The 25163-nt window shown below is 41.5% G+C and overlaps 1 protein-coding gene across 2 annotated transcripts; it reads right to left on the reverse strand.

Moving 5' to 3' along the window:
- Positions 1-955: 955 nt before the first annotated feature.
- Positions 956-23560, reverse strand: zfyve28 (zinc finger, FYVE domain containing 28). Of its 2 annotated transcripts, none has more exons than XM_035674595.1 (14): positions 23124-23560; positions 9846-9986; positions 7434-7571; positions 7046-7248; positions 6834-6923; positions 6605-6694; positions 6411-6512; positions 4794-6317; positions 4407-4502; positions 3774-3937; positions 3577-3693; positions 3190-3291; positions 2964-3067; positions 956-2838 (listed from the first exon to the last, which is right to left on the reverse strand). In XM_035674595.1, the coding sequence occupies exons 1-14, from the start codon at positions 23157-23159 to the stop codon at positions 2707-2709; spliced, it is 3039 nt and encodes a 1012-aa protein (XP_035530488.1). In that variant the 5' UTR covers positions 23160-23560; the 3' UTR covers positions 956-2706. The 2 variants fall into 2 exon arrangements, with proteins under 2 accessions (XP_035530488.1, XP_035530487.1); XM_035674594.1 differs by having other exon boundaries at positions 3190-3294; positions 23124-23559.
- Between the last annotated feature and the right edge of the window lie 1603 nt (positions 23561-25163).

A 25163-nucleotide genomic window follows, 5' to 3' on the forward strand; every position in this document is an offset into this window, starting at 1 on the left:
TAGAGGGTTATTGCAGCACTCTTCCATTACAGTCCTATAAAAGTTGTGGTATTTCCAAGAGATTGGTTAAAACTAATTCAAATTCAAAGCAGCCGAAGCTGAGATATCATGACTTATAGTTTCTAGTCTGCCTCAAGAAAGCTTCCCATGAGGCAACCCAGTAGCAGTTTAATTAGATCCTCCATGTCTGGTAAAGATCCACATCTTTGAAATTCTATGCCCTCATTTTGAAACACAAACTTTCTAAAACTCCTATTAAGATAAAACAAGGTTTCTTTAGAAAGCTTCCTCCAGAGCCACAGACGACATTTCACATCCATTTTCAGTAGATTTTCATGACAAGCAAGCTGATCTTTCTGCGGGTTTACGTGGGATCTGAAGCTCTAATAATGCGTCACCGCAACTCTCCACAAAACTCAGAAATTCAACTAAGCAGGGTGTTGCTCATCTGATGACTAGGCCCACACTGCCTACTCAAGTGGCAGGAAAAGCTGACAAATGGTAACTAAAATAGCCCCAAGCTGTAAATGAACATCTTTGGAGAGTATTCAGTCAGTCATTATTCAAATCAGAAAGATACTTAACTAATTATTCTACCAGATCTGGCAACCCTTGATAGACCACTTCAATAACAGCACACTAACCCTTTCCCATAGCCTCTATTTATTATGATCTTATTGTATTTTTTATTTCTTTATACTTACACAAAAGTGTTCCTGTTTCCAACTGTGTGTTTGACTCTGAAAACCCCAATAAAAAGGGTTGTAAAAAAGATACTGAACTATTAAAAGTTTGAACCATCTCAGTGTTCTGTCTTAAATTCATAGCCTGTGGAGCTGTACATCAGTATGGCATTATAAATTAAAGGCTGCAAGGCATTTCAAAGCAGAAACTCAATAATACTTAGCTGTAAAAGTAAAGAGAAGTGATCAGGAGACATTTTTAAAGAGGAAAAAGTAATTTATTTCAATATACATCGCATTTAAAACTATATAACATTATTTGTTTGTTGAATATTTCACACAGCTCTTATCATGGAAATGTCCTGGAATTTTACAAAATAAGACAAAGCTCTGAAACAATAATAGGATATCCCGCCCTTTCATTACTGCATGATTCCTTGTATTTTACATAAAAGTAATTATAGCTTCATACATTATTTTTGTTCTTTATAAAAGAAAAAAAACATACCTTTGCAAAGTGAGTCTATATGTTCTTTGATGAAAATAGGATTGATCCAACAGTAGGTGAGTGATTTTGATTATGTAATGCCTGAGAAACTGCTTTACATCAGAGCAGAATGGACATAATGTGATAGTCCATCAATGTCGCTCAAAGGTCCATATTTGTAAATGGGCCACTTCAGACCACTCAGATGTTCAAACTGTAATATATATATAATGAGCATGGAAGATACTGTGTATGCCGTCATTGCAATGGAAGCAGATTTAAGAGCAGAAAGGAAGTCAGGAGCAAATGATGTCAGTCTGGGAACAAAACATTTGTTCCTGTCCAACAGTACCACCAGAGCCAAAAGTGGAAATAATTTAGTGTAAATCCCAATCAATCTTCTCTTAATAAATGGCCTAGAACTACAATCTAAATAGCAAAGGGTTGTCTCTAAAATGTGCAAGACCATTGCAGGTAGTAGTCACAATATTGCACTGAATCAAGAGTGAGGAATAGAAATCAATGGGCAATAATCGGCCTGTAGTCTGTAGGCCAGCACCTGAGAAGGCCTCTGGTTCAGAACAAATTGTTCACAACATGGTGATGAGAGCACTGAGCGAAGAGAGGTCAACTCTCCACTAGGGGGCCTTCAAGACCTGACAGTGATGACTAAGGAATCCCTTTTATCCATCTCAGTGTGCAGCGGAGTCCCAGAGAAGACTAAACATGCCATGGTGCAACTGTAAAAGCAAGGGGCACAGCCCATTGCCATAAAGAGGTGGGTCAAACCTGTTGGTACCGAGACCCTATGTCACAAAGTGATTTACACAATTACACATTCATTGCCATTGAAGGAATCTCAATATAAAAGCTGTCAGTTTTTCATTTTTGCTTTACTGGGACCGGTAGCCGGGTGGAGATTGCTTTCCAGTTCCCATATAAACAGCAACCGTTTACTGTTGACATTGTAGTGTAGCTATTACCAGAATTTTCCTTATTTACATGGTTATCATGACTTACATTCTTTTGAGTAATCCGAGTCCCGTGGGAGCTCTGGCACAAATGTAGGAAGCTCGCTAAAGCATAAGAAAATATGTCACAAGTCCTTTCATTTACACCTAAAGCAACTGATTTTGTGCTGCAAACTGCTACAGAGGACTGTTGCACAATGCCAGTTCAAAATCTGTTATTGCCTGTTTATCCCCTCTCCCTTTTGCACCTCTTCAGTCAGACAGGCATTCGTGAATTTGTGTGTGTTGGCTGGGCACTGAAATCAAACCCTTTGGTTCCCAGTGATGCAATAGTCTCTCCGAAGCAACAGAAACAGGGCGAATCATCACTTGTGGCTGTGTGTGTCTCATCTCTCTGCTCTGTCATCTGAAATGGCCTTACTCTGAAGCCTTGTTGAGCAGGTTTGATGACGACCATTCAGTTAAACCAGAGCAGTGTGGCTTTTGCTTTGTACACAGCTGTGGATCTGTCTGTTGCATATGCTCTTGTTGTGGTGGACTGTGTGCTTTCGGTGATGATCTGGGGTCAGATGCCGGCCTTGTCGCTGTAGAAGGGCGTGACATGAAACATGTAACAGTGTGTGCACACCCTGACGGGCTTCACCTGACCATATCTGGGCAAAGGAGCAGAATGGGAGGAGCAGCGAGAGCAGAAGATCTGAAATGACACATGTAATGTATCAGTTATTATCCATATGATGACGACGCACAATGTGATCAGTTTGATCAACTACACATTAAATGAAGAATTCTGCCACCTGGCTGCCCCCTCAGTCAACGTACCTTTCCACAGCTTCTACAGTGATGCTTCCTGCGAATGACAGTGAAGGGAGCCTTGCAGGCAATGCAGGAGTTGCAGGCTTCATCAGGCACCCAGTCTGGAGGGTCTACACGGAGCCAACGAGAAACAGTTAACACAAAGCAGGCCTGTCTGGACATCAGTGCAGGGAAAGGAACAGGCTGACATTTCAACTAAACTTTGAGTGAGTCTGTTTGTGGATTTCCTGACCTTCGAACTGGCCCTCCCGGGCCTTAGCTGCCAATTCCGAAGAAGATATGGTCTCCTGACAGAGAGCACAGTCCTCCAACACTGCACTACGCAGAACAGGACCTGCTGGAGACCATAGAAGAAGAGACTAAAACTGGTGTAGTGTGTGACTGATTGTTGACAGTTAGAGACACTCTGATGGAGACTAGCTGAGGCATGAGGCATGTGAGGAGGCGTCCGTTTCATATTGTGATTTAATACATTGCTATTATAAAAATATCCATCATATCCAACAACAACAATAACAATGAACGTAAAGTTTACAGAAGAATAATCTTTACAAGCACATTTTATATTTTGAGCAACAGAGCCAAAGAAGTTTGTGTACAGCATCTGGGTGTTCCTCACCTTTCTTTTGCTTGTCGTTGTCACCCTGCTCACACTTGGTTGCCATAACTTCAAACAGAGTCTTGAGGATGCTGCGAAGGTCACTAGCATAGTTGGTCTGCAGCTGATCAGCAACACCTGCAACACAAAATGGATATCAGCACGGGGAAGACAAAAAGAAGGAGGGAGAGCGATGTATAAAGAGTGAGAGCTTTTACCTGATATGCAAACAAAGAGACGGTGGATGAGGTCGCTGCTGCTGTGGAAGCGTGATCGGATCTTGTTCCTGGCAGCCATCTTGGCATCTTGCATGGCCAGCTGGATCTCCTGATGGTCCAGGTCTTCTGACGTCCCCGAGCTGGGGGTCAGACTGCTGACAGGGCTGCAGGGAGGGAAGAGAGACAGGGCAAAGATCGTTGTTATTTTTCCTGAACTCTTCAAATATAATTTACACATTTATGTTTCATCCATGGTCAATTTTAAGTTAACATGACGAATGTAGTATATAAAATGAAGGTTGAAAAGGAAACAAATTCACTCCCTGTATATAGGGCATTTGCTTTTACCATTGACTATACTGGACATCAATACTCCAGCATGTGCCTAATTAAATCTACAGTCTAAGCCAAGAGGCAAATTAATGCTGTCACCTGTAGCCCATACAGGAAGGAGTGACTGACATTTCAATCAATGGCTGAATGAGAACAAAGGATGGAATAAAGACTGGATATGAACAAAGAAATCTTTTCATCTATTATACAAGGACTTTTTAGTTACTATCAGAGCGTGGGCAAGAAAAAAACCTCACAAACATATGACAGTGACACACACTTTCATGAGTGATTAGTTACCTGGGAGTGTATGCACTGCTTGACAGACTACATGTGGTGACCGACACACTCTCACAGTCACTACCTGACACAGAGCTGAGGGGAGAGTTCTGAAAACTAAAAACAACCGATAATAAAAAGAAAAAAAAAGGAGAAATAAAAGAACAGAACAATCAAAATGGTAAAAGAAACATACTGGTATATTATTAAGGCAACATAAGGCAAAGTGCAAAATGAGACACAATGGATGAAAGCAACAGGATAATTCAAAATATATGATGAAGTAAAACAGATATTTATGTTGAAGCAAGACTGTGTTGAGGTCTTACATCCTCCAAAGAAAAGAGATAACTCCAACATAAATCAAAAAGCTGATAAATGAAATGACTCATAGATATGGCAGCATACCCGGAGTTCCTCCTGCTGTCCTCTTTGGTGTCCCTCTTTGAGTCTTTAGTTTCTGGCCTGTCCTTATCCGTCTCCTTGTGACAGCCTCCACTGGCCTGCTGCCTCTTTTCAGTCCCCAGCTGGTGGTTGCAAGGGGAGGGTCCATCCCCTCCGCTGGAGCCAAAGTCCTGAGTGCGATGCCCCGGCCCTGGAGCCACCACCAGGCACTTCTCACAGAGCTGGAAGTTTGAATCCTCTTCCAGGGTGTCTGCAGAGCAGCAGGAAGAAGGGGGAGTCAACTGGGCGAGCTCACCCTTACTACGAGGCTCGGGAACCCGAGGGGGCAGCCGGCAAGCAGAAGACTGGATGACGGTACTGGGGGCTGCTGTCTTACAGTGTTTGTCCAATCCCAGGGCGAGGCCTAACCCGAGACCAGTGGTCTCTGTAGTGATGGCATCCTCGTGGCTGTCCTCACAACTCCCACAGCAGACGCAGGAGTTGAGCAGGCAGTGAGTGGCCACCAGGGGGCCGCAGGGCTCAATCTCAGAGGGGGCGGGCCTCGGCAGTAGCAACTTGTCCACAGCCAACTCCGTCAAGCTGGGGGAGCGAGGGTTGAAGATGACCGTGGCAGACAGCTTCATCCCACCCATACGGTGGGCAATGACTTCGGCCGTTTCAGGCGCTGTCCCCTCCAAACCTACCTCCCACCCATTGGTGTAAGGTAGAGGTTCAGAGCCGGGAGCAGAAGTGCAAGGAGGATGCTTTGCATTAGGACAGTGTGTGTTCTGGCTGCGTGGCTGTGGGCAGGGCTGCTCTGACTGGGCCTCAGAGTACCAGCCGTTCCTGGTAGAGTCTGGCCGTGGTCCCGGCTTGCGCTGCACAGGACGGGCAGCCTCTGATGCTTTGGAAGGAGAGGGGACACAACTACAGGCCTCTTTTGAGATGCTGGTGATGCTGTCTCCTGCTGCGTCCAGGTCCTCCATGAGGAAGACCCTGTCCTCCTCCTCTACATAGATGCCTGTCCTTCCCCGGCTTACCAGGAGCCTGCGGGGAGAGGCCTCAGTGCTGGAAGCACCACTGGAGCCTCCCGCCTGTCCTCTTTGGGGATGGTGTGCCGGGGACTGACCCTGGCTGGGAGGCGACAGCAGGGTGGACATCTCGTCTCCCACGCGGTACACCATCATGTTGAGCTGCTCCAGTTCCTCCTCATCGTACTGCATGGAGCAGGCCAACTCAGCCTCCTCTGCCTCCTCACACAGCAGGCCCTGCTCCTGCTCCTCCTCCCCCCTCTCGGTTTCCACCTCCTCCCAGCCCTTTTCCACTTCCGCCGGTTCCTCCTCCTGGCTGGGACAGACAAACAGAGCCAGATGCTCCTGCTCCCCCTCACTGTCTGCCTTGGAGGTGTCATTAGCAGGACTGCAGGATGAGTGATTCTCTTGGACTGGAGCTGGTGTGCTGTTTGTGGACAACTCCCCATCCTGAGAGATACACAAGTTCCTCTCTAGCGTAATCAACTCCTCCTCAGTCAGGGTCTGTAGCAGGTCTCTGCAAAATCATTTTAAGATAGTTGTAACATACTGATAGAGGAAAAAAGATAAAATATATTTTTTTGTGACATTAAATATTCACAGACTGTACCTGATTTTCTTCAATAAAGTGCGAAAAGGCCTGAAGAGCTCAGACATGTCCTCTGACTTTCGGTCGAGGTTGAGAGGTCCCTCTGAATACACAACCAGCCCACTAAAAAATATGTTTAAAATTCGGTGAGAGGCCAGGTGGGACAAGAAAACAAAGAAGTGGGCGGAAGAATGGAGAGGACAGGCAACACTTACCACACAATGGCTAGTCTGGGAATTGTAAACATCAGCGCGGGTTCATAGTCATCGATCATGTCTTGTGTGAGATAGCCCAGCTTCAGGGCCCTGAGCACAGGGGGAAACAATACAAAAAGTTAACCACGTTATCTCCGCAAATTATTTAGATTCTGGTAAATTTTAGACGAAGACAGCAGTCCTCTATAGGCTGTAATTCTTTAAAATGATTGTTCCACTGCAAGCTCACCTCTCCACAGTCTCACAAAAGAGCACAATCACCTCCTGCTGTACATAGTATTCTTTGGGAGACTTCACAGGCACCATGGCTGACACATAACTGGCAATAGAAGAAAAGGAAAATGAAATGTAATGACATTCACAGCTTTTGGCACCAAAAAGTCCTTTAGAGGACAATAATGTGGATTAAACTTTTTTACAATTGTCTGGTCCTTCATTTACCTGAGCTCAAACTCAGCAAAAAGGCTGTCGAAATGTCGCAATGCGTCCTTCATGCGGTCTGTGTACAAGTTGAGGTCTCGCAGGGCCTGATCTCTGGTGATGTTGCGTACCTCTTCCAGGCTGCGGGTGAGGTCCTTAGCCAGGGGTCTCATTGCTATACTCTCTATCTCCCTGTTCATGATGATGGAGCCGGCAGCCAAACACTGCACAAGAACACGTACATCATTAATGATCTCGCCTTGTACAGAAGGTTAAACAGACAAAATTATGTTTACAATGGCACGCTCAACGATCAAGAAACACCACAACTGTAAAGTATTTTTATGCACGTGTGTAGAACTTGTATACGGTTGTTTTCTCCCAGACTGACGCTGGAGGGAATACCTACCTCAGCTCCAAACCACAGCTGCCCTGCCAAGTTGTCATGACGAATCTCCTCGGGGAACTTCACAGAAAAGTCTCTGTTGGCCCGGTCGTTGGGGATACATTCATCCATGATCTGATTGATAATGTTCAACACATTGTCCTGCAGATGAGCACAAGAGTGACAGAAAACAAAATTGAAAAAACTAGTTGGCGGGATAAACACGAGTGAGTCAAAATCAATTTTCTCAGTGTTTACTTTGATTAACTAATGTTGGTTAATAGTCCAAGCTTCACCTCTTCCAAGAAGGACATTGTATTGGAGTGTTTAAACACCATTGATTAGGAAGTGAATGAAAACAATTTGACAAGCACATGAGACCATTAAGGACCTCGCAGCTACATTCTCCCTCAATAAAAACACTGAACTAAAGCCCATAATTCCAGCAGTGAAAATGCAGTGTCACACACAGCAAGAGCTAATCAAGAGCTTATGTGCCGCTGGCATGTACAACAGCCATAACAATGACTTACAATGAGCCTTTCACTCAACCGCAGCTGCACTGTGCACTGTAATCTTGTCAGGCACAGCACTGCGTCTTTCTCTGCTCGCCCCGAGGAGAAAGATTAAAAAGCTTTGAGAACGAGAGCTTAACCACCGATTCCTTTATGGCTGTGTGCTGTGTGTGTGTGTCTTGGCTGGGTCTGAGTACCACTCCACTGTCTGTGAGCATCTCCCAACAGGGGACACCGGTGATAACCTTCACTACCGTTGGTTTCAAATCATTCAGAGGCAATGATTCCTGCGTGATACCTGACACGCCAGAGTCACAAAACACTGGCTTTTATCCTTTTTTTTTCAGCTTATCTCTCACTCGTTTCACAGTCTATCTCAGACCCTTTCTCTTCTTCTGTCTCTTGAGTATGCCATCCAACTTAATCTCTGTCCATCTCAAACACACACAAAGCGAGCCACACTGTAAGAACAGCCGTGCTATCATAATATGAGCAGCATGCCAGAAACCCCCACAGAGGCCCATGAATAAGAGCCGATAGCTGCAGTGGCAGGTTCAAGTGCAAAATTCTGGCTTGAGTGCACTTGTCTTCTATTCTTGGGGCCTTGGGGCTATGGGGTATCATGCTGCTTAATTCATTCTGCAAACGCATGAGGTCACACGCCACTGAAATGACACCTCTCTGAACATACAAGTGCTGAGAGTTTGCTGTTAAAACATTTTCACTGCAACTTGTAGGGTGAGAAATCTAATCTGAGGCACAGACGCATCCTAAAAAACAGCTAGTCATTTACAACTGCTGAAAAGCCTCCGTGTGGGGTAATAACAAAATACATTTTTAAAAATTCAGAATAAGAAAGAGGAAGAAAAGCACCAGAGGAATGAAAAGAAAAAGAAACTGAGAAGAAAAACAAGGTGACAGATTGGGAGAGGGAAGGATGGAGGGGAGAAGGACAGAACAGTCGGGGATCAAGTGATGACCTTATTAAGTGGTTCTCCCCTGTGTGCTGTGGCAGTGGGGGGTGGGGGGGGTGGTGGCTAAGGCACAACGGGCCAGATGACAACCTCGCCTCCACCACCTCCAGCTTGCTCTCAGCATGATGCAGCATGGCAGCCATCACTCATGCATCACCTTCTAAGCTCCTCTCAGCCCTGACCACATAAAGACCTGAAACAATACCCTGTATCACCACATGCAATAACTTTGCATATCAACATATCATATGACTCCCAGTTTGTGTTTCATTCAGCACTTTTTGCATAGACGTAAGAGTCCAATTTTACACATTACCTCAATCAAAGCTACAGTTATAAAACGCCTCTTACAAAAGAAGCCGCTCTTGTAACCATTTACTAATAACCCACATGACACACAAAGTCTAAACAATGTCTACTTATCTCGTCTTATCAGCAAAACTACTTGATATCAGAACCCGGGCGAGCAATATTTGGTAAGGCAACAGTCCTATCACCACGCCTGTATCCAAAAAGGGGTGATAAGGGCGTTGTCTATTTTTAGTGTTCAGGCCGTACCAAGCTCCAGTCGGGTGATTGTGTGAAGGAAAAGGGTCGAGAGTAAACATAAGAATTTGTGGCTTAAAGTCAAATCCAAGCTGGGGGTTCATTTACCGGATAGATTCACAAGCCTCATAGTAACTTTTGAATAAATTTTTATACAAAATGAGGACTGTGGTTTTTGTCCACCTTTTTTGTCCTCCCATGGAAAGCGCATTAGGAAGGGATTTCTTAATGGCCAGTATGAAAAGGAAGAGCTTTACTCCACTTAAGGGCTATTTTTATCCATTATTTATAATGAATGAATGAAATAACGATAGTAATTTAAACAGACTAGAATGTTTCCTTAGTGAAATTAAGGCATAGAAAGATGATGACTGTGAGTGTGTTGGTTTCTCCTTGCTGACCTGACAAGATCGGAACTGGTTGACCAGCAGGGTACATCTCTGAGGGTCCTTCCTGCCGTCGAGGCCATCCAGCTCAGTGGCCACCTGATTCAGCTCTTCATCAGCATAGTAGAACTGGGCCAGGAGCTGAGGGTCCGTCCTCTGCACAGAAACACAAAGAGACACAAGGAGGTCATTTTTAATAATGTGTATAGCATGTGCACTTAATTGACTGTGTTTTTTTTTTTTTACATCTTATACCACAACGTACAGTAGTTTGCACTAGGGCTGCAACTAAGGGTACTTTCATTAACAATTCATCTGTCAATTATGTTCTCAATTAATTGATTAGACATTTGGTCTATAAAATGTCAGAAAATTTTCAAAAATGCTTATCACAATTTCTTAAAGCTCAAGATGACATCTCCAAATGTCAGATACAGAGTCCACGTTTCATGAAAACTGTAGTTGCTGGATGTTACATCCACTGATTTCCGATCATATGCCACCACCATATTAAATATATCTCGGAAACATCTTTGAGTCAGCGAACATCCTTCCCATCAGAGCAATCCTGTGGTTAAAAGTTACTTGTTACTAACTTGTTCCTAAGCTGTGGCCAGAAATATCAGACCGCCAAGAGCCGTGTGACCCGACCTTACATCTCAAAACAACACAATATTTACAGAGGAAATGACTGGACATCAAAGCAAACAAGACTGCTATTTAACTGTAAACAGAGTACAGGCCAGGCCAAGACAAGTTGGAAGTCTCACTGTGACACTGTGCTATGTGTCTGCTATCAAGGAATAACTGGTACAGACTCTCATATTTTACTAAACTGTGAGAGAGAGAAAAGTGAGAAATATCACTCTTGACCTGCTTGAAGTTACTGTGTTCATTCATTACACTCGTTTCCATGTGTAGTGCTTGGGGGAATTAAGGTCTGCACTGTTTAGAGCTCTGCATGAGTGAAACACAGTGTCAGGCATGGACAGCTTCAGGCTCCAGAAAACCAGCTTCATGTTTAGTGTTTTTCTTACCGTGGGCAAGTCAACACACGAGTGACATATTATGCTCAGTAAGTCTCCTGGTTACAACGACACTGTGCTACTACAGCGCCTGATGTTAACAGGTGGAGTATTTAAGTTAGCAGAGTTTCACCCACAATTGTACATTGTAAATACCCAGCAATGAAGGTATTGTAACTCTTTAAGTTATTTCATGCAAAAAAAAACACAAAACTGAGAGAGGAAGAGATAGAGTGAACAGTTATGTCAAGGTAACATAGCACAAACATGAAGGCAGCATAATACAGCAACATACTGCAGATCTGTAGAGACAAAAATAAAACCAGGTAAGTAGGCCATTGTATAGGCCATCCTAACAACAGATTGCTCTCTCATTTGCCAAGGTACTCTGGTGATTTATGGCCAAACACAATACACAGGTTATACAAATTCATACATATGTTCAAGAAGTATGGGAAGCCGAAGATAAAGAATGGCTTTAGTCCCGACAAGAGGCATTAACAAAGGTTAATACAGTGTGAAGCCCCTTAAAGACCCTGGCCATGGTAGCGAATTTATGTCATTATCTCCCACCATGTTCCCATCAGTGCTGCAGCACAACACTGAAAATCACTCACTGCTGGGTGAGCAACACGTCCGGCCAAAACTCACAAGGTCGGGAAGAGACACAGATGCACAAAAAACACAAACACGAGCGTTGATTATTTTTATTGCTTACTCAAAATGAAATAAATGAAATAGAAAATTTACAGGACAATCAAGATACTCTTTTTTTTTTAATCACAACACCAACAAACACTGCACTCACACACACATCCTGGGGAGGGCTCACGTTGATCGAAAGGTTAATGGTTTTGAAAATGGCGACCACATGCCTACGTGCATCATCACAAACCACATGGACCCAGTGACGGTGCGGGAGCTTAAAAGGACAGCATGACTGTGCAGACTGGAAGATGGGAGAGCTACACCGGTAAACAGGCTCGTTTGCCAGGCTTGTGTCGACTTTCTGGAAGTGTTTTTCATGGAGTTAAACTGAATACTGGTATTTACCGAAAACCTCTCATAGGACCTTTTCCCTTAAGTTTGCAGTGCTTCCTGTTGCGTGCTGCTCCCCCCGTGGGTCCTCGCTTTTTCTCTCTCTGAATATGATACATGGTGCTGTTCCCTCACTCTCTCTCATTAATAATGAAACAAACAGCAAGGAGAAACACAGAGATATAACCTACAGCTGCAGTACTTGTCGCATTATTGCTGTGAGGGGGAAAACCATATTTTCAACATCTTAAAGGTTATTTGGAGGACTGAGATATATGTCATGGCATCAGACTAAATCCTAATTAATATGGGGAAGGCTTTATTTTTACAAGTGGTAACCTTTATTTTTTGTAAAAAGTCACATTTATGTTGGGTGGTAATTCAGTTGGAAGAATAATTTGTAATATTTTATTTTATGTGTGATACTTGAGTTTTGCCCACAGGTAATTGAGAGCTACAGTAGGGTGAGTTACAGAACAGCAGAACGCTAGATTAGAGCAGATTGCAATTTCCTTTCTTGGCCAAGGACACTTGGAGTTGATACTTGCCGACATAAAACCCTGTTTGTCCCACAAAGCAAAATCAATAATCTTTCTGCCCATTTTGCTCATGTGTGTGAATTTTGATGTCTCAGCTATGTCATGTTTACATAAATATTTAAAAGAGCAATGGAGAAAAGGCGTCTAAGCCAAAATAAATGGGCAACTCTGAGGCTGTATTACACCTGGCAAGTGTTTCACAGTCTTCACTAGTGTTCTTTCTTAACAAGATCACATACATGCTCTATATACAAGTGATCTGTGAAGAATGGGAATAGACAGTCACAGTGCTTTAGCAAAATAAAAAAATAAAAACCCAGGAGAGAGATGACTGTAAATAGTATTATTCATTACTGCACTGGAATTACTATAATGGAAATGCATTTAAGTGTTTTTTTTTTTCTGAATGTTTAGGCTACTGGGAACTGAGCACAAAGGAAACCTCAAAGGGAAACTTTGTCGATTTTCAACCAGCTTTGTATCGTTACAATGTGGGTAGTATATGCAAATTAACAATGTTTACCTTCCCTCCATGTTCCTTCTCCTTTGTGATGATCCGACTTCACGTGCATACGAAAAAATGCAATCTGTACTTCGAACAACAGCCCTACAGCCAGACAGTGTGACTGTGCCGGCAAATGAGCAGGGAGTTCTGGGTGCAGGTAATGTGGAGGGAAGTTAAACATTTGAACATCCTACCCACGTTGTGATGATACAAAGCTGATTGAAAATGGTCAGATTTCCCCTTAAAAAAACACACTGCAAGATTAGGTATTTATCTTTACATCCTAATTTAATCTCTGAACAGTGAGAAAGGCAATGATATCACCAGTCAGGAGTCAGATTTGACTGAACTTTACACAACTGCACAACAATGAGTGAGTGTATGACACAAATGTCATGATGACCAAACAGGAAACAGGAGTGGGAGACAGTGAAAGACCTTTTTCTAGCACAGGCACAACACGGCCCACAGAGTGGTGGCATTCATTTTGAGATTTCTGAAGCATATAGGCCAATGCTGACGGAGGAAGAAAAGAAGTATTTAAGACAGACGCCATCCTATAGCCTCCTCCTGCTGCATTCCTCACACAAGAGGGAACATTCCTGCAGCACTGCATCATGGGGGGAAAAGTCAAAGGCAGGCAATGTTCAAGAAGTGCTGATTTACTTTTAGATAGGCAGCAATGCTTCAGCTACTTGGTTTGGTGCATTGTGGAATAATCATTTATCAAATATTAGAAAAAAGGTATGAAAAGAATAAGTCATGACTGATACAAACAGATCATTGAATTTCACAAAGTGTAGATGTCTACTTCCTCTCCATTTCCGACACCAATGTGAGAACCAGAAGCCACTTGCATCAGCTGTTATAACCTCAGCCTAGTTATAAAGTAAGTGTTTACTAAGTGGAGATTACTCAGGTTTAACCAGACAAACTAGTTTGTTACGCCACCAACGTGAGATTGAATATTGTCAAATATTTCTCCATGTATGCATATATAATACCTACATTTACAGAGGATTGGGAGTAGGATTTAATATATTGTTTGACCTCCTAAAACAGCTATATTTGGCACTTTTGTTAAAGCTTGTAATGCTTAAGTGACTTCTTGTTTACATAGTTGACTACTTTTGATCGGACAGTACTACAGATGTTTCCTGGCAACCAATCGACATAACGCAAAAGTCTTTACTAGCAAAACTATCTTTCAAACAGCTGGTGCAACCAAATCCTGGCTCACGGCAAAAGAGAGATGGGGCCATGTAAGTCATAAAATACAGACTAATCCTTTGTTTGAAACTCAAATCTAAAGCCTTGAATGGTAATGTTTACCTCATTACAGGGACTATCAGTCAGTGATGTTAGACTCTGAAAAGCAAAAAAGGCAAGCTGTCTGTCAAAACAAGTGGCGGTTTTCATCTGCTTACATAATATGGGTTGGCACACAGTACAGCATTGGCCTTGGCCTTTACTCTGCACATATAGAGTAAATGGTTAAAAAAGATGTGGTCAATTACAACTAGCAAAAACTGACTGAAAAAAGTAAATATGAGGTGACATGAAATGAGAAACTATTAAATTAAGAAGCTGAAAAACAACACCTTCCGATAAGGATATTAAAATAGTTTTACAAAAGCAAGCATGTGAACATCTGGAGATCTGACTCCTGAACTTGCGAGTTGTGTCATCACCACCAATGACAGCTCTACCTTGCGTAAGTGAGGAAATGATTCAGCAGATTCAGCTCTTGTCCCCTGTGGTGTGCCACTCTCCCGTTATACTCCTGCTGTCAGTTGTCCTGGCTGCCCTCTCTCTTTGAGATGACTCAAAAACTCTATCCATTACGGTCACAGACCCATCATTTTAGACTATTAGGCACCCACAACTTCATCCAGAGTGACAATTACTGTTAAACCCCCTCAATCACATCATTTCTTGATGACTCAGTGAAATGTCTGTCCCTTTTGTTTACCATTAAAATCAATGACAGTGTGTTGACAGTGTGACTCTTATTGAAACGTGTTACCGTGAGATGCCTGGTGCTGTGCGATCTACATCATCTCAGCCAGCTTTCTCCTTGAGCTGCTGATTCTGGGTTTCATTCCTCTCGGATGATGGAGGCCGTCAGGCTAATGCTTCATGAACGTCCATAGCATCGGTGCGTGCACATTGAGCCCACTTAAGGGACTCATGAGGAACCTTGTCTCTGCCCTCCATACTCTATTCCAGGCTCAATTTGCTGCCTTCTGGATGCCTTCCAAGGATCAGAGGCAAATATTGTAGGGGGGGAAACCAGTTCACTCTGCTTTATCCAGTCAGTTGGCAGACTGGCAAAAAAGCAGCCGGATACAGTTCATCACCTTATTTATTATTCAGGACTCAGCATAAAAGCCTTGGCAAGAGCGAGCCAATCGTTTTGGTAACAAACAAGGAAACTTCCTCGACCATTATTTATATTAAGTTTGGCAGAATAAAAAGTATTATCTTTCTAAAAATGCAGTGTTGTAGGTTCAGTTGTGTTGAGACATTCCTTTCATGTTCAGCTTGCATCAGGAGTTTCTTTCTCCCCTCTGTTGTTTTCTGCAGCTACCAAGTTATTTGTGATGACCTTTCAGGCATAAACTCCAAATGTCTTAAAGTCATTCTGGACAGATTTTCTATTAAATAAATGTGCAATTAAATCAGCGGCACTAATCACAAACTGCTGAGGAGTATTTCTGCACAGACCAGCTGAAAGTTGGATCCACAGCAGACTACAGACTTAACTCAGTTCATTGACTCAATATATTCAGAGTGGTCTGCCCATCTGGACTGATGGCATAATCTGTGTGCTTGTCTCCTCTCAGAGAGCCACACTAATCTGGCATTTGGACTAAGCAATGACTTGTGCATGTGCCTGGCACATGGTTTAGCACGACAGGTCGAGGTTACACAGGGGGGCGCAGAGGATTTAGGTGGCTACAAGGCATGTCCAGGATCCCCTGATGGTAGTGTGGTGACACGTGGGGACACCCCTCTTCCCAGCAACTGCAGGGAAATTCTTATGCAAGAAATAATCTGGTTATACAATCCAGAACTGGCGGTTAAAACTGTGGCTACGGAGGGGAAAGTAGATTTTAGATTTTACGAAATCAACAACTTGACATTTTTCGTGGAGTGTATGAGCCCTGAAGAGGAAGAGATGACAAGATTGGTGAAGATTGGCGAAGACGCAGGACCCCTATCTTTACACAAAACCACCAGCAACAAAAAAATAATGGCATGCTTGACATTTAAGAATTTTACTGAACAAAAGGAAACTCAAAACAAACCAACCCATGTACTGTCATGATTCCTCTGAACAATTCTGACCCACATCTCCTCTTCACTGTTGAGAATGTGCATGACTCACAGCCAGGCTAAGTTTGTCCACATACCATTCATTGTTCTGAACAGCGACTGAGAGCTGGCAATGCCCAGGCTATCCCAAATTATACACAATGACAGCTGTGGACAGCAACTGTACGCGTCTGTGCAAACACACATCTTTGATTGCTGTCTGTGGAGATTACATGTATGTCAACTTGTCGACATGCTTGTGCAACGGGGGTTGTACCTGAAACTGCATGACTAAGTAAGTAATAAATGAACTAAAATATACATAAATAATGAACAAGTAGCAGTTATCTGTTTGCATCTTTCCGCTTTTTACCCACAGCAAAGCTTTTTTTTTTGCCCAGCAGCACTCGGTATGAACATTGTCATTCATCTTTCCCTCAACATCTTTTAGCAAATTAAAAAAAGACTGTATCACTATCAAAAACCACAAATTCACCGTCACAACATACCCAATGTGCTGCACCTCTGCAACATTAAAATATGAGTTCAAATATCTTCGATCAATTTGTCAAATATTCAGGGTTTCTTTTCATCGCAGCCCTAGCATCCAGTAAGAAGAAACACTAGAGCTGCTAAAGAGAGATATCCTCTCATCTTATCTCCTGCCAACTGTAACCAAGGCCAAAATCTAATCCCAAAAATACAGGCCTACTGTTCTCCTCCCATTCTCCCCTGCTGCTAAGACAGAGCCCTGAGCAGGAGGGGTGGCATTTCATTTTCTGGCTCTACCTAGAATAGTCGGACTTATAATATAGACAAAGGGCACCTTGAATGGATTTATGTTTATCATTGGTAAAAATGAAGAGAGGAATTTAAAAAAAACAGACAGTTTGAATTATTACCAATACGAAACGAGGTGTAGAAAATGAGCACAGCCACTTAGTCGATACCAGGACTAACTGATTCTCTGTGGTACCTTTAAATCTCACTCTTCTTCCACAGCTACTTTCCTTCAATCATTGCTTCCCCACACCTTGGACAGCGGGTCCTGATTCTCCAATCCTGCAATGAATTTAAAAAGGCCTTCAATCGCCTTGCCTGTCTCGATCTGCACTTGGGTCAGCTCTCTAAATCCAGGCAGCTGACACCAAATCAATTACCGCATGGCTGGTGGGTAAGCAGAATGGGACATCCACAAAGAACTCCAGAAACGGGGCTAAATATGAAGCCACGCTGGCCGCTGCTCAGCAGTTTGCTGTTCCCTCTTCCATCAACTCTGTGCCAACTGTGCAGAACCAACTCTGCAAAGACAAGATCCTAATTGCTTTGCCTGCTCTCAGTTCTCCTGCTTGCTTCTTAGCAATATTCACAAGCGAACCAGGGTAGTGAAAAATGACAAATGAAGGGCAAACAAGAAGGTGAAATAAATCATGTAAACAAGAGCAGAACCTACCACAGACAGGCAGACCTGTCATGCTCTCTAGAGTGGAACAATCATTACTGAGGAAATCAACCACCATGATTTAATAATACGGAGTACAAAATATTTCCAACGAAAAAGAGTGGCGCTCATCATGGAAATTATTGATTAAACGTATGAATCCATTTTTATTTTGTTTTAGGATTCCCATAAAGGGTACAATATCTGAATTTCATTATACAACCCTACATTTTAAATGACAATAAAATAACCTTGAAACCTTCAGGAAATATGTGAAAGGTATTCCTCTGTCATAAGCTCTGGAAAAGCACCTAAATATTGACAAGAATAACTAATTATGTAATTCATTTAAAATTCATCAAGAATAAACTGAGTAACTTAGGGCTCCAACTAATCATTTTCAGTATTGATTAATCTGCCAATTATTGTCTTAAATAGCTGATTGGTCTAAGACTAAGAAAAACCGCAAATCATAATATTTGATCAGCTGGAACAAGGGATCTGGGCATTTTTGCTCAAAAATACCTAAATAGTTTTTCTGTGGACCGACTAATTGATTAATCAACTAACTGTTACAGCTGTAGAATTAACACATATACATTTACATCTATTCCAAACAAATAAAAATCTGACAATATTTTATTTAAAACAATAATAAACAACTACCTCAATTGAAAAATAAAAAAATAAAAAAATTAAAATTAATTTAAGTATCAACTACAAGAGTACAAAGAGCCATCTACAATGAATTTCAAACAATATGTACTAGAAAGTTTGCTGAAAATGTTTCCTGTATTTTCGTAGGCACTGTCACAGATTTTATATAAAAAGCATTAAGAATATGAAACATAACTATACTATAAGTTTGTAATAAGACATAAATAACTATCACTGCCGTTTTAACCATGTGTCACCGCCACCTCTTCATAGACGAACATTTCCTTTCAAAATCAAATTCAACTGATGCATTTTAAGTAGGGCCCACACAGCTGGCAACAGAGGAAAAACTGGCTCTTGAGTGAATGATAAGTAAAAATGTGTTGCTTTGTTGAAACCATCAGCTGTCAACATGTCGGGTTTTCTTTCTGACAGTGTAGACAAACATCTCTAAAGCATCTATTATGGTAGCTTGACAATGATTTATGACCATGGTAAATACTTATGCCTCGTGTTTCAGTAACAAGTGTACAAATGATTTCACACCATTGTTTCTGTATACAAAACAGATGATTTCATGAGATTTGACCTTAAACTATTAAATATATGTAGGTAAAACCCTCATTAAGAGCTGAAATGATGAGCCCAATAATGATTTAATAATATTTGATAGTTTTTTAAGTAACTAAATGGCTGTAAATATAGTTTTTTTGTACTGGTTTACATCATACTGTACAGGTTTTGCTACCTTGTCAACTACCAGTATGGATTTAATATTTCTAGATATCATCTTTTCACTGAAATAAAAGTTTTTATCACTTACAGATGTATGTTTGCAATGTTTTACAAGCCAAATGTCCTTTTTATTTTATTTTTCTATATACTAAAGCTAAAACTGTGAAACAAGCATTTTACAAATGATACAAAATCATTCAAATCTAAAAGCTTGTGTTGTCTGTGGAGGTAAGGCATTGAAATTTAAATTTTGAGGCTATACATTTGTGCTACACTAAATGAATAAACAAATAACACTGTTATTAATGATGTAAATAATGGAATTTGTGAGAGAAATAATGAGGTAAAATTAAGAAGTTACACTGAAAAACTACTTATACACAGTTTATTATAGTCGAACCTTATAAGATTTATGACACCTGATTATAATCATGTTTTTCTAAAATGAAGACACATTTTTTCCTAGTTCTCAAGTGACCTGTCAGATGTTCAATGACCTTATCAAAGCATTCAGGCATTCGCATTACATGTTCATACGCTTGCAAACAGCCAACCTTGTTACACACCGATATCTGTTTGACATTTCGATAAGGAGGAGTGCAGAAAGTATCAGCTACCCACGCACTGAACTGTCCGTTGTGGAGACGGGGTGGAATGAAAGGCAAATTAGTAGCATCCTGTAGATGGAGGTGAGTGCAACCCGGCCTGGTTGTGAGCTGTAAGCCCGTCACACTGACAGATGAGGTGGTGTGGAGCTGAAGGTCAGCTCCTGAATGCCTGATGGAATAACAACCGAGAGGGGAACACAGGCTACAGAGGAAGTGTGCAGGTTTAGCCTCCTGACATCTCTCTCTCTCATCATCAGTCACTCTGCAAGTTTGCAGCTGACGAACGAAGAGGAGAGGAGACTGTGGCCATTTTGGCTGCTCAGAAACCTGAGCCAGGTCATTTTGGTTTGGGACTGCTGCGGGGATGTGTGATGAAGCAGATTTTTATGAATACTTCTCCCCTGATTTCCCCCAATCCAAAGCTTCTTTTTACCCATTTAAAACGTTTCCCTGCAGAATGTACAGTCAAAGTTCAGCAAATGATGAGCAGTCAGATAAAATAACACAGAATACCTAGAACAAGGTTAACTATTCACACAAAAACCAGCTAAACCAGTTTAAAGGCCGGGAGGGAATGAGAAAAATCTCCCTTTACAGACGTATATCCTCAATTTGGGTGGGTTAACCATTACAGCCTTTCCCCTAACAGGCTAATAGAAGACCAGGACAATCCATTCTTACACATTCATCTTTTTGGCACTTTGACGGCAGAGTCGGGGCAGAATAGACAGGTATATTATGTCCCACACAGAGCTGCACACTACTCTCTAACACACTGGGAAGGGATTGTGTAGCAGGGGCAAAAGAAAGTCCTCCTCAGTGGGACTTATCTGGGGAGGTAAAGAGCAGCTCTGGAAATATCAATAGCTCCGCTTCAGTCAAGGGAACATGCTGATTCAACACTTTTCTGTCTCCAGGAGAACATAGTTCAATAATAAACGGCTTACTGTTGATGCAAAATGACAACGCTATGCGGCGTTCAACTATGAATGCCAGAAAATGTGGGTTGGGCACAGATTTTAATTAAAACAGAAATATTTTCTCTCCGTGCAAAAGAGAAATTACTTGCGAGCTTAGCTGCTGTTCAGTAACAAGAGCATAAAGTGATCTGCACGCTCCTTTCATTACTGTTGTCTTTTCATGCTGATTGGCATAATTACAGAGGCTTTTAGCACTTTTCTCTTCACTCCTTTGAGGCAGAAGTGGTCATTTAAAACCCACAGACTCTGTGGGTAATTCTGCTAATTCCTACCATGGCTGCGATTTGGCAGAAAAGGCAGTGATGTAATAGCTCAGCACTGAGGAGTCAGTAGTCATTCATGAATGTGACAATACTCTGGTGAACCCCGACACTTAGGCCTAACCCCAACAATGGACTACCAAAATGCTGTGACAGCAAACATGGTCAAACAGAGAAAAGAGTTATGACGCAGGTGCGTGTCCGCGGCAAAGAGCAGGTGGATAATATATAATCAAAGGCATTTTATTGTATCCCTGTCTGACATTACTGGTGCAAAAACTCCAATTACTATTATCGTTTGATATAGAAACTCTTCTATCACCAGAGAGACTTATCATCTTATACTGCCAATAAGAAATACATGTTGACAAACCTTTATGTAAAGCAAAAAAAGACAACACTGCACCACGCTCACCAGCTTGTTTAAGAGGATGTCTGCAGTATATTTTCCTCAGTTACTATCAATAGAAGAATCTGCTTTGGAGGCAGACAATTTACAGCAGTTGTGATGCAAGGTCGACCCTTCTCTGTGCACTGAAAGGACGCCATACATTGAACACACTACAATGTTATTCAGGTCTGTTGACTTGCTCTGGACATTGTTGTGTGGACTAGAAACAAAAGCTTTACACCTTCAGTCTCTTTATCAGAAGTCAAGGTTTTTAATTGAGTACAAAAAGTTTACGGACTTATTTTTTTTACATTTCCATAATGCTCTTATATAAATGTTCTGCAGTTGACAATAATAATCTTTTTGTACTCATTCCCTGGAAGAGGCTGCATTAATACTGTGTAGTACAAGTGGTGAGCATCATTTCGCAAAGTGCTTTTCAAAAGAATATTTGCTCAGTCTTCCCTGTAAACAGCAAACTTTCCATAAGAGGATATGAGTAATTGGGACAAGGTTATGAGCACATAAAGGCTGGAAACTCACGTTAAATATGACAACATCTAAAGCTCAGAATTCTCTAGAAGTAGATAGAGTTTCTAAATCCAACTAAAAGAAGAATTCCCTCCCTGTAGAAAAATTCATATTTACTCATCCTAAAAAGTGCTGCAGTTGGCATATATTAAACAGCGGCCAGGCTTTCAATACTCCCTCTGCTGTGTCAGGCATGTTTCCACACTCTGAGCTTGATTTAAAGAATCACAGCACATCCATTAGCAGCTCACCACAATAGGTGATGATTTCGCCTACAAATGTTGTGTCCTGGGTCCCGAGCAGCAGTTTATTTGATGCGCTTTGCTTTTAACAACAAGTTCGGGGTGATGTCTACAATCAACAAACAAATAAAACCCATTCAAATGCAACGGAGCTGAAACAATTACTCATCTAATCAAACAATTAGAGAAAAATAATTAACTGTTTTGATAATCAATTAGTTGTTTCTGTCATTTTTTAAAGCCTAAATGGACAAACATTTTACCTAGTTACAGCTTATCAATTGGTGGTTGCAGCTGGTTTTATTTGTCTCATGTGATTGTTAATTAAATACCTTTGGGCTTTGGACTATTACTCAATGTGCAATGTGAATACGTCACCTTGGGCTTTGGGTAATTGTGATGCTCATTTTTTACTATTTTCACCAAAAAAAAAAAAAAAAATCAATGAATTGAGAAAATAACCAGCAAATTAATTCATAATGAAAATGATTTGCCTAAAATTCTAGATAACATTTTATTTACTTTCCTGTCTATTTTACTCTTGATATATTTCTTATTTTGTAAAATGACTGACATTATTACCATTTTTATTATCATTTTATCAATATTGTTGCTGCTCTTATCAATGACCATATTACTGTTATTATTATTGAGGTTATACAAAGAAAGTACCAGTGACTACAATATGAAACGAAATTCACTTCACCAATATGTAACATTAATGCCAGTATAATTCACTGTACATTGCCAGGCTGTAACACAGTTAGCTGACTAGCGCTTGAAAACAAAAGCACCAACATCAACAACAACAACAACAACAAAGGGAGAGCTGCTGGTTAATACAGTGTAACATCAGGATCACAGGCTAACGTCAGCAGATGTGTGGTGAAGTGATCAGGCCAGCGAGCCCCACTGATCGGCTGCTGGGCTAGCCCTCTCCAAAGCTATGCATTTAAAAAAATAAATAAAAGCAAGAAGACAGACTGCAGAGCTGACACAGCCCGTGAATGCACGACAACTTACCTTGGGCTTATACAGCCACTTTCGAAAGCGGTTCATCGTTACCTCGCCACCTTCCTTTGTCACCCAGCCCTCCTCCTCTCCCCTGTACCTGTGTGTCTGACACTGTCAGCGGCTGGCTGCTAAGCTAGCTAGCTGGGATCCAAAAAAATGGAAAATGTGCAAAACACAATGTACGGTAAGTTGTCCCTGAACGTTACACGGCGGCTCTAGAGGCGTACAAAGGAGATATTCGAAAACGACGACTTATTTCCATCTTCCCCTGAATCCGCCGCCCGGCCACTTTCCAAGTCCCGATGATACAGAGGAGCGGAGCAGCGACGGCTCTGCTGTTCTCCGCTGTTCTCTGCTGTTCTCCGCTGTTCTCTACTGTTCTCCGCTGTTCTCTGCCCCTCTAACGCTACTTGATGACAGTCACGTTGACAACATTCACCTCCCACTTTCCCAGGAAGTGATGCCTTCAAGTGCCGCTCCCAAATACCGTGCTCTCCGCCGATGTCGGTCGGAAACATGAACAAAGCCGACCACTGGGTGTTCTTATAGTGCAGTGGTTTTAGAACTGGGGTCCAGGGACCAACAGGGGTCCTTGAGCGGGTTGTAGAGGGTCCCCTGCAAAAGGAGGAAGAGAATATTTTAACTTTTATCACATTTTTTTTAATGTAATTTGGAACAACAAGGGAAGAAATAGGGTTGGCCATTTTGACTGATTCAATTATAGTGATCATTGGTTGATTACTGATTGACTATGAAGACTTCGTTATCTTCAACCAAAAAATAAATAAAAAATACTCAGAAATTGGAGGTGTGTGGTCTAATGTCAAAGTTAAATTATCTAGTTCAAAATTCTTAAAAAGTACATCTAATAATTCTCCCTCATTGAATCCAGATTCTGTAAATATGCAATTATTTTTTATTTCAAAAGTTTGACTACTGCACACAAGATGTCTCCTGAAAAGTCAGTTCTTAGTGTTTGTGCACTGGAGGTTTCAAGTTACATAAACAGTACTTCCGTTTCCAAGTACTTGTTTCAGTGACCTATTGGACCCCGATTAGCTCCCTGACTAGTTATAATGTCACAGAATCATGCTCTTTTTGTACATGTGAAAATAAATCAGATTTGAGGTCAGCACCAAGAAAGGTTCTCCCCTTTAGTAGATTAATGTGAAATCATCAGGTGTGTCATACTCTGTACATTCACCATTCTGCACACTGAGGGTCAGTCATTCAGGCCTAGTAGTAAGTAGTAACTAACCAAAGGTGTACTTTACTTTACTTTACTTACTGTAAATTCAAGTTAATTCTTTACCAGGGAAACAGGAGTTGGTAAAAAACAATCTCAGCTCAAGGTCCACTGATTTGATCTGTGTTTTTTATCACACAGTATTGATAGATGTTTGTTACAGCTGAGACTGTAGATCAATCTCTGATTAACAGTTGACAATTCATAGTTAAGAGTTATCACTGTAAGAGTTAAAACATTTAGCCTGTTTACAGTGTAAATATTTAAAAACTAGATTGTGAGTAACAACCCAGTAACTTTGTTTACATGCCCACAAAAATCTACTTATGTTGAGATTATGGCAGGAAATCAGATGATGCATTGTGAGACTACTCTGAAATCCCTGTTTGCATGTGATGAAAAACTGTAATCAGCTTTTCCCCACAAAACCCTCAAAACCCTGATGTGAAAGTTAGTCACTTTTCCCCTCAAACAATTATGCGTAATCACTAATAGGTCTGATGTCTAAATCTGGTTATAACTGCTGTAATCTATAAACAATATAATGTCGTTATTGTACTGTTTTATCAAGTTGATGTGTGTATCGCAACATTTCCAACAGCACGTGAAGGCATCGCACGGCTCTCACAGACGTCACAATATGCTACGTCATAATTATTGTTATGGCAGCCAACAAAGGATCAGGATGTCACACTGTTAATCTGCATCCGACGGATTAAAACCATTTGCACAAGTCGAACAAAACAGCCCAGTAACAAAAAAACAAAAAAAACACCTCTCATTAATTCAAATAAATGTCGATA

This window comes from Morone saxatilis, unplaced genomic scaffold, assembly GCF_004916995.1.
Source record: "Morone saxatilis isolate NCDOM2014 unplaced genomic scaffold, NCSU_SB_2.0 Contig3, whole genome shotgun sequence".
Classification (NCBI taxonomy): Eukaryota; Metazoa; Chordata; class Actinopteri; family Moronidae; genus Morone; species Morone saxatilis.

Excerpts from the sequence above, each read along its gene's own strand:
- zfyve28 (XM_035674594.1), bottom strand. The coding sequence starts at position 23,159 with ATGAACCGCTTTCGAAAGTGGCTGTATAAGCCCAAG. Across the intron at positions 6,695-6,833 it reads TTTTGTGAGACTGTGGAGAG|GGCCCTGAAGCTGGGCTATC; the intron begins GTGAGCTTGCAG and ends CCCTGTGCTCAG. Across the intron at positions 2,839-2,963 it reads ACTGTAGAAGCTGTGGAAAG|ATCTTCTGCTCTCGCTGCTC; the intron begins GTACGTTGACTG and ends GTGTCATTTCAG.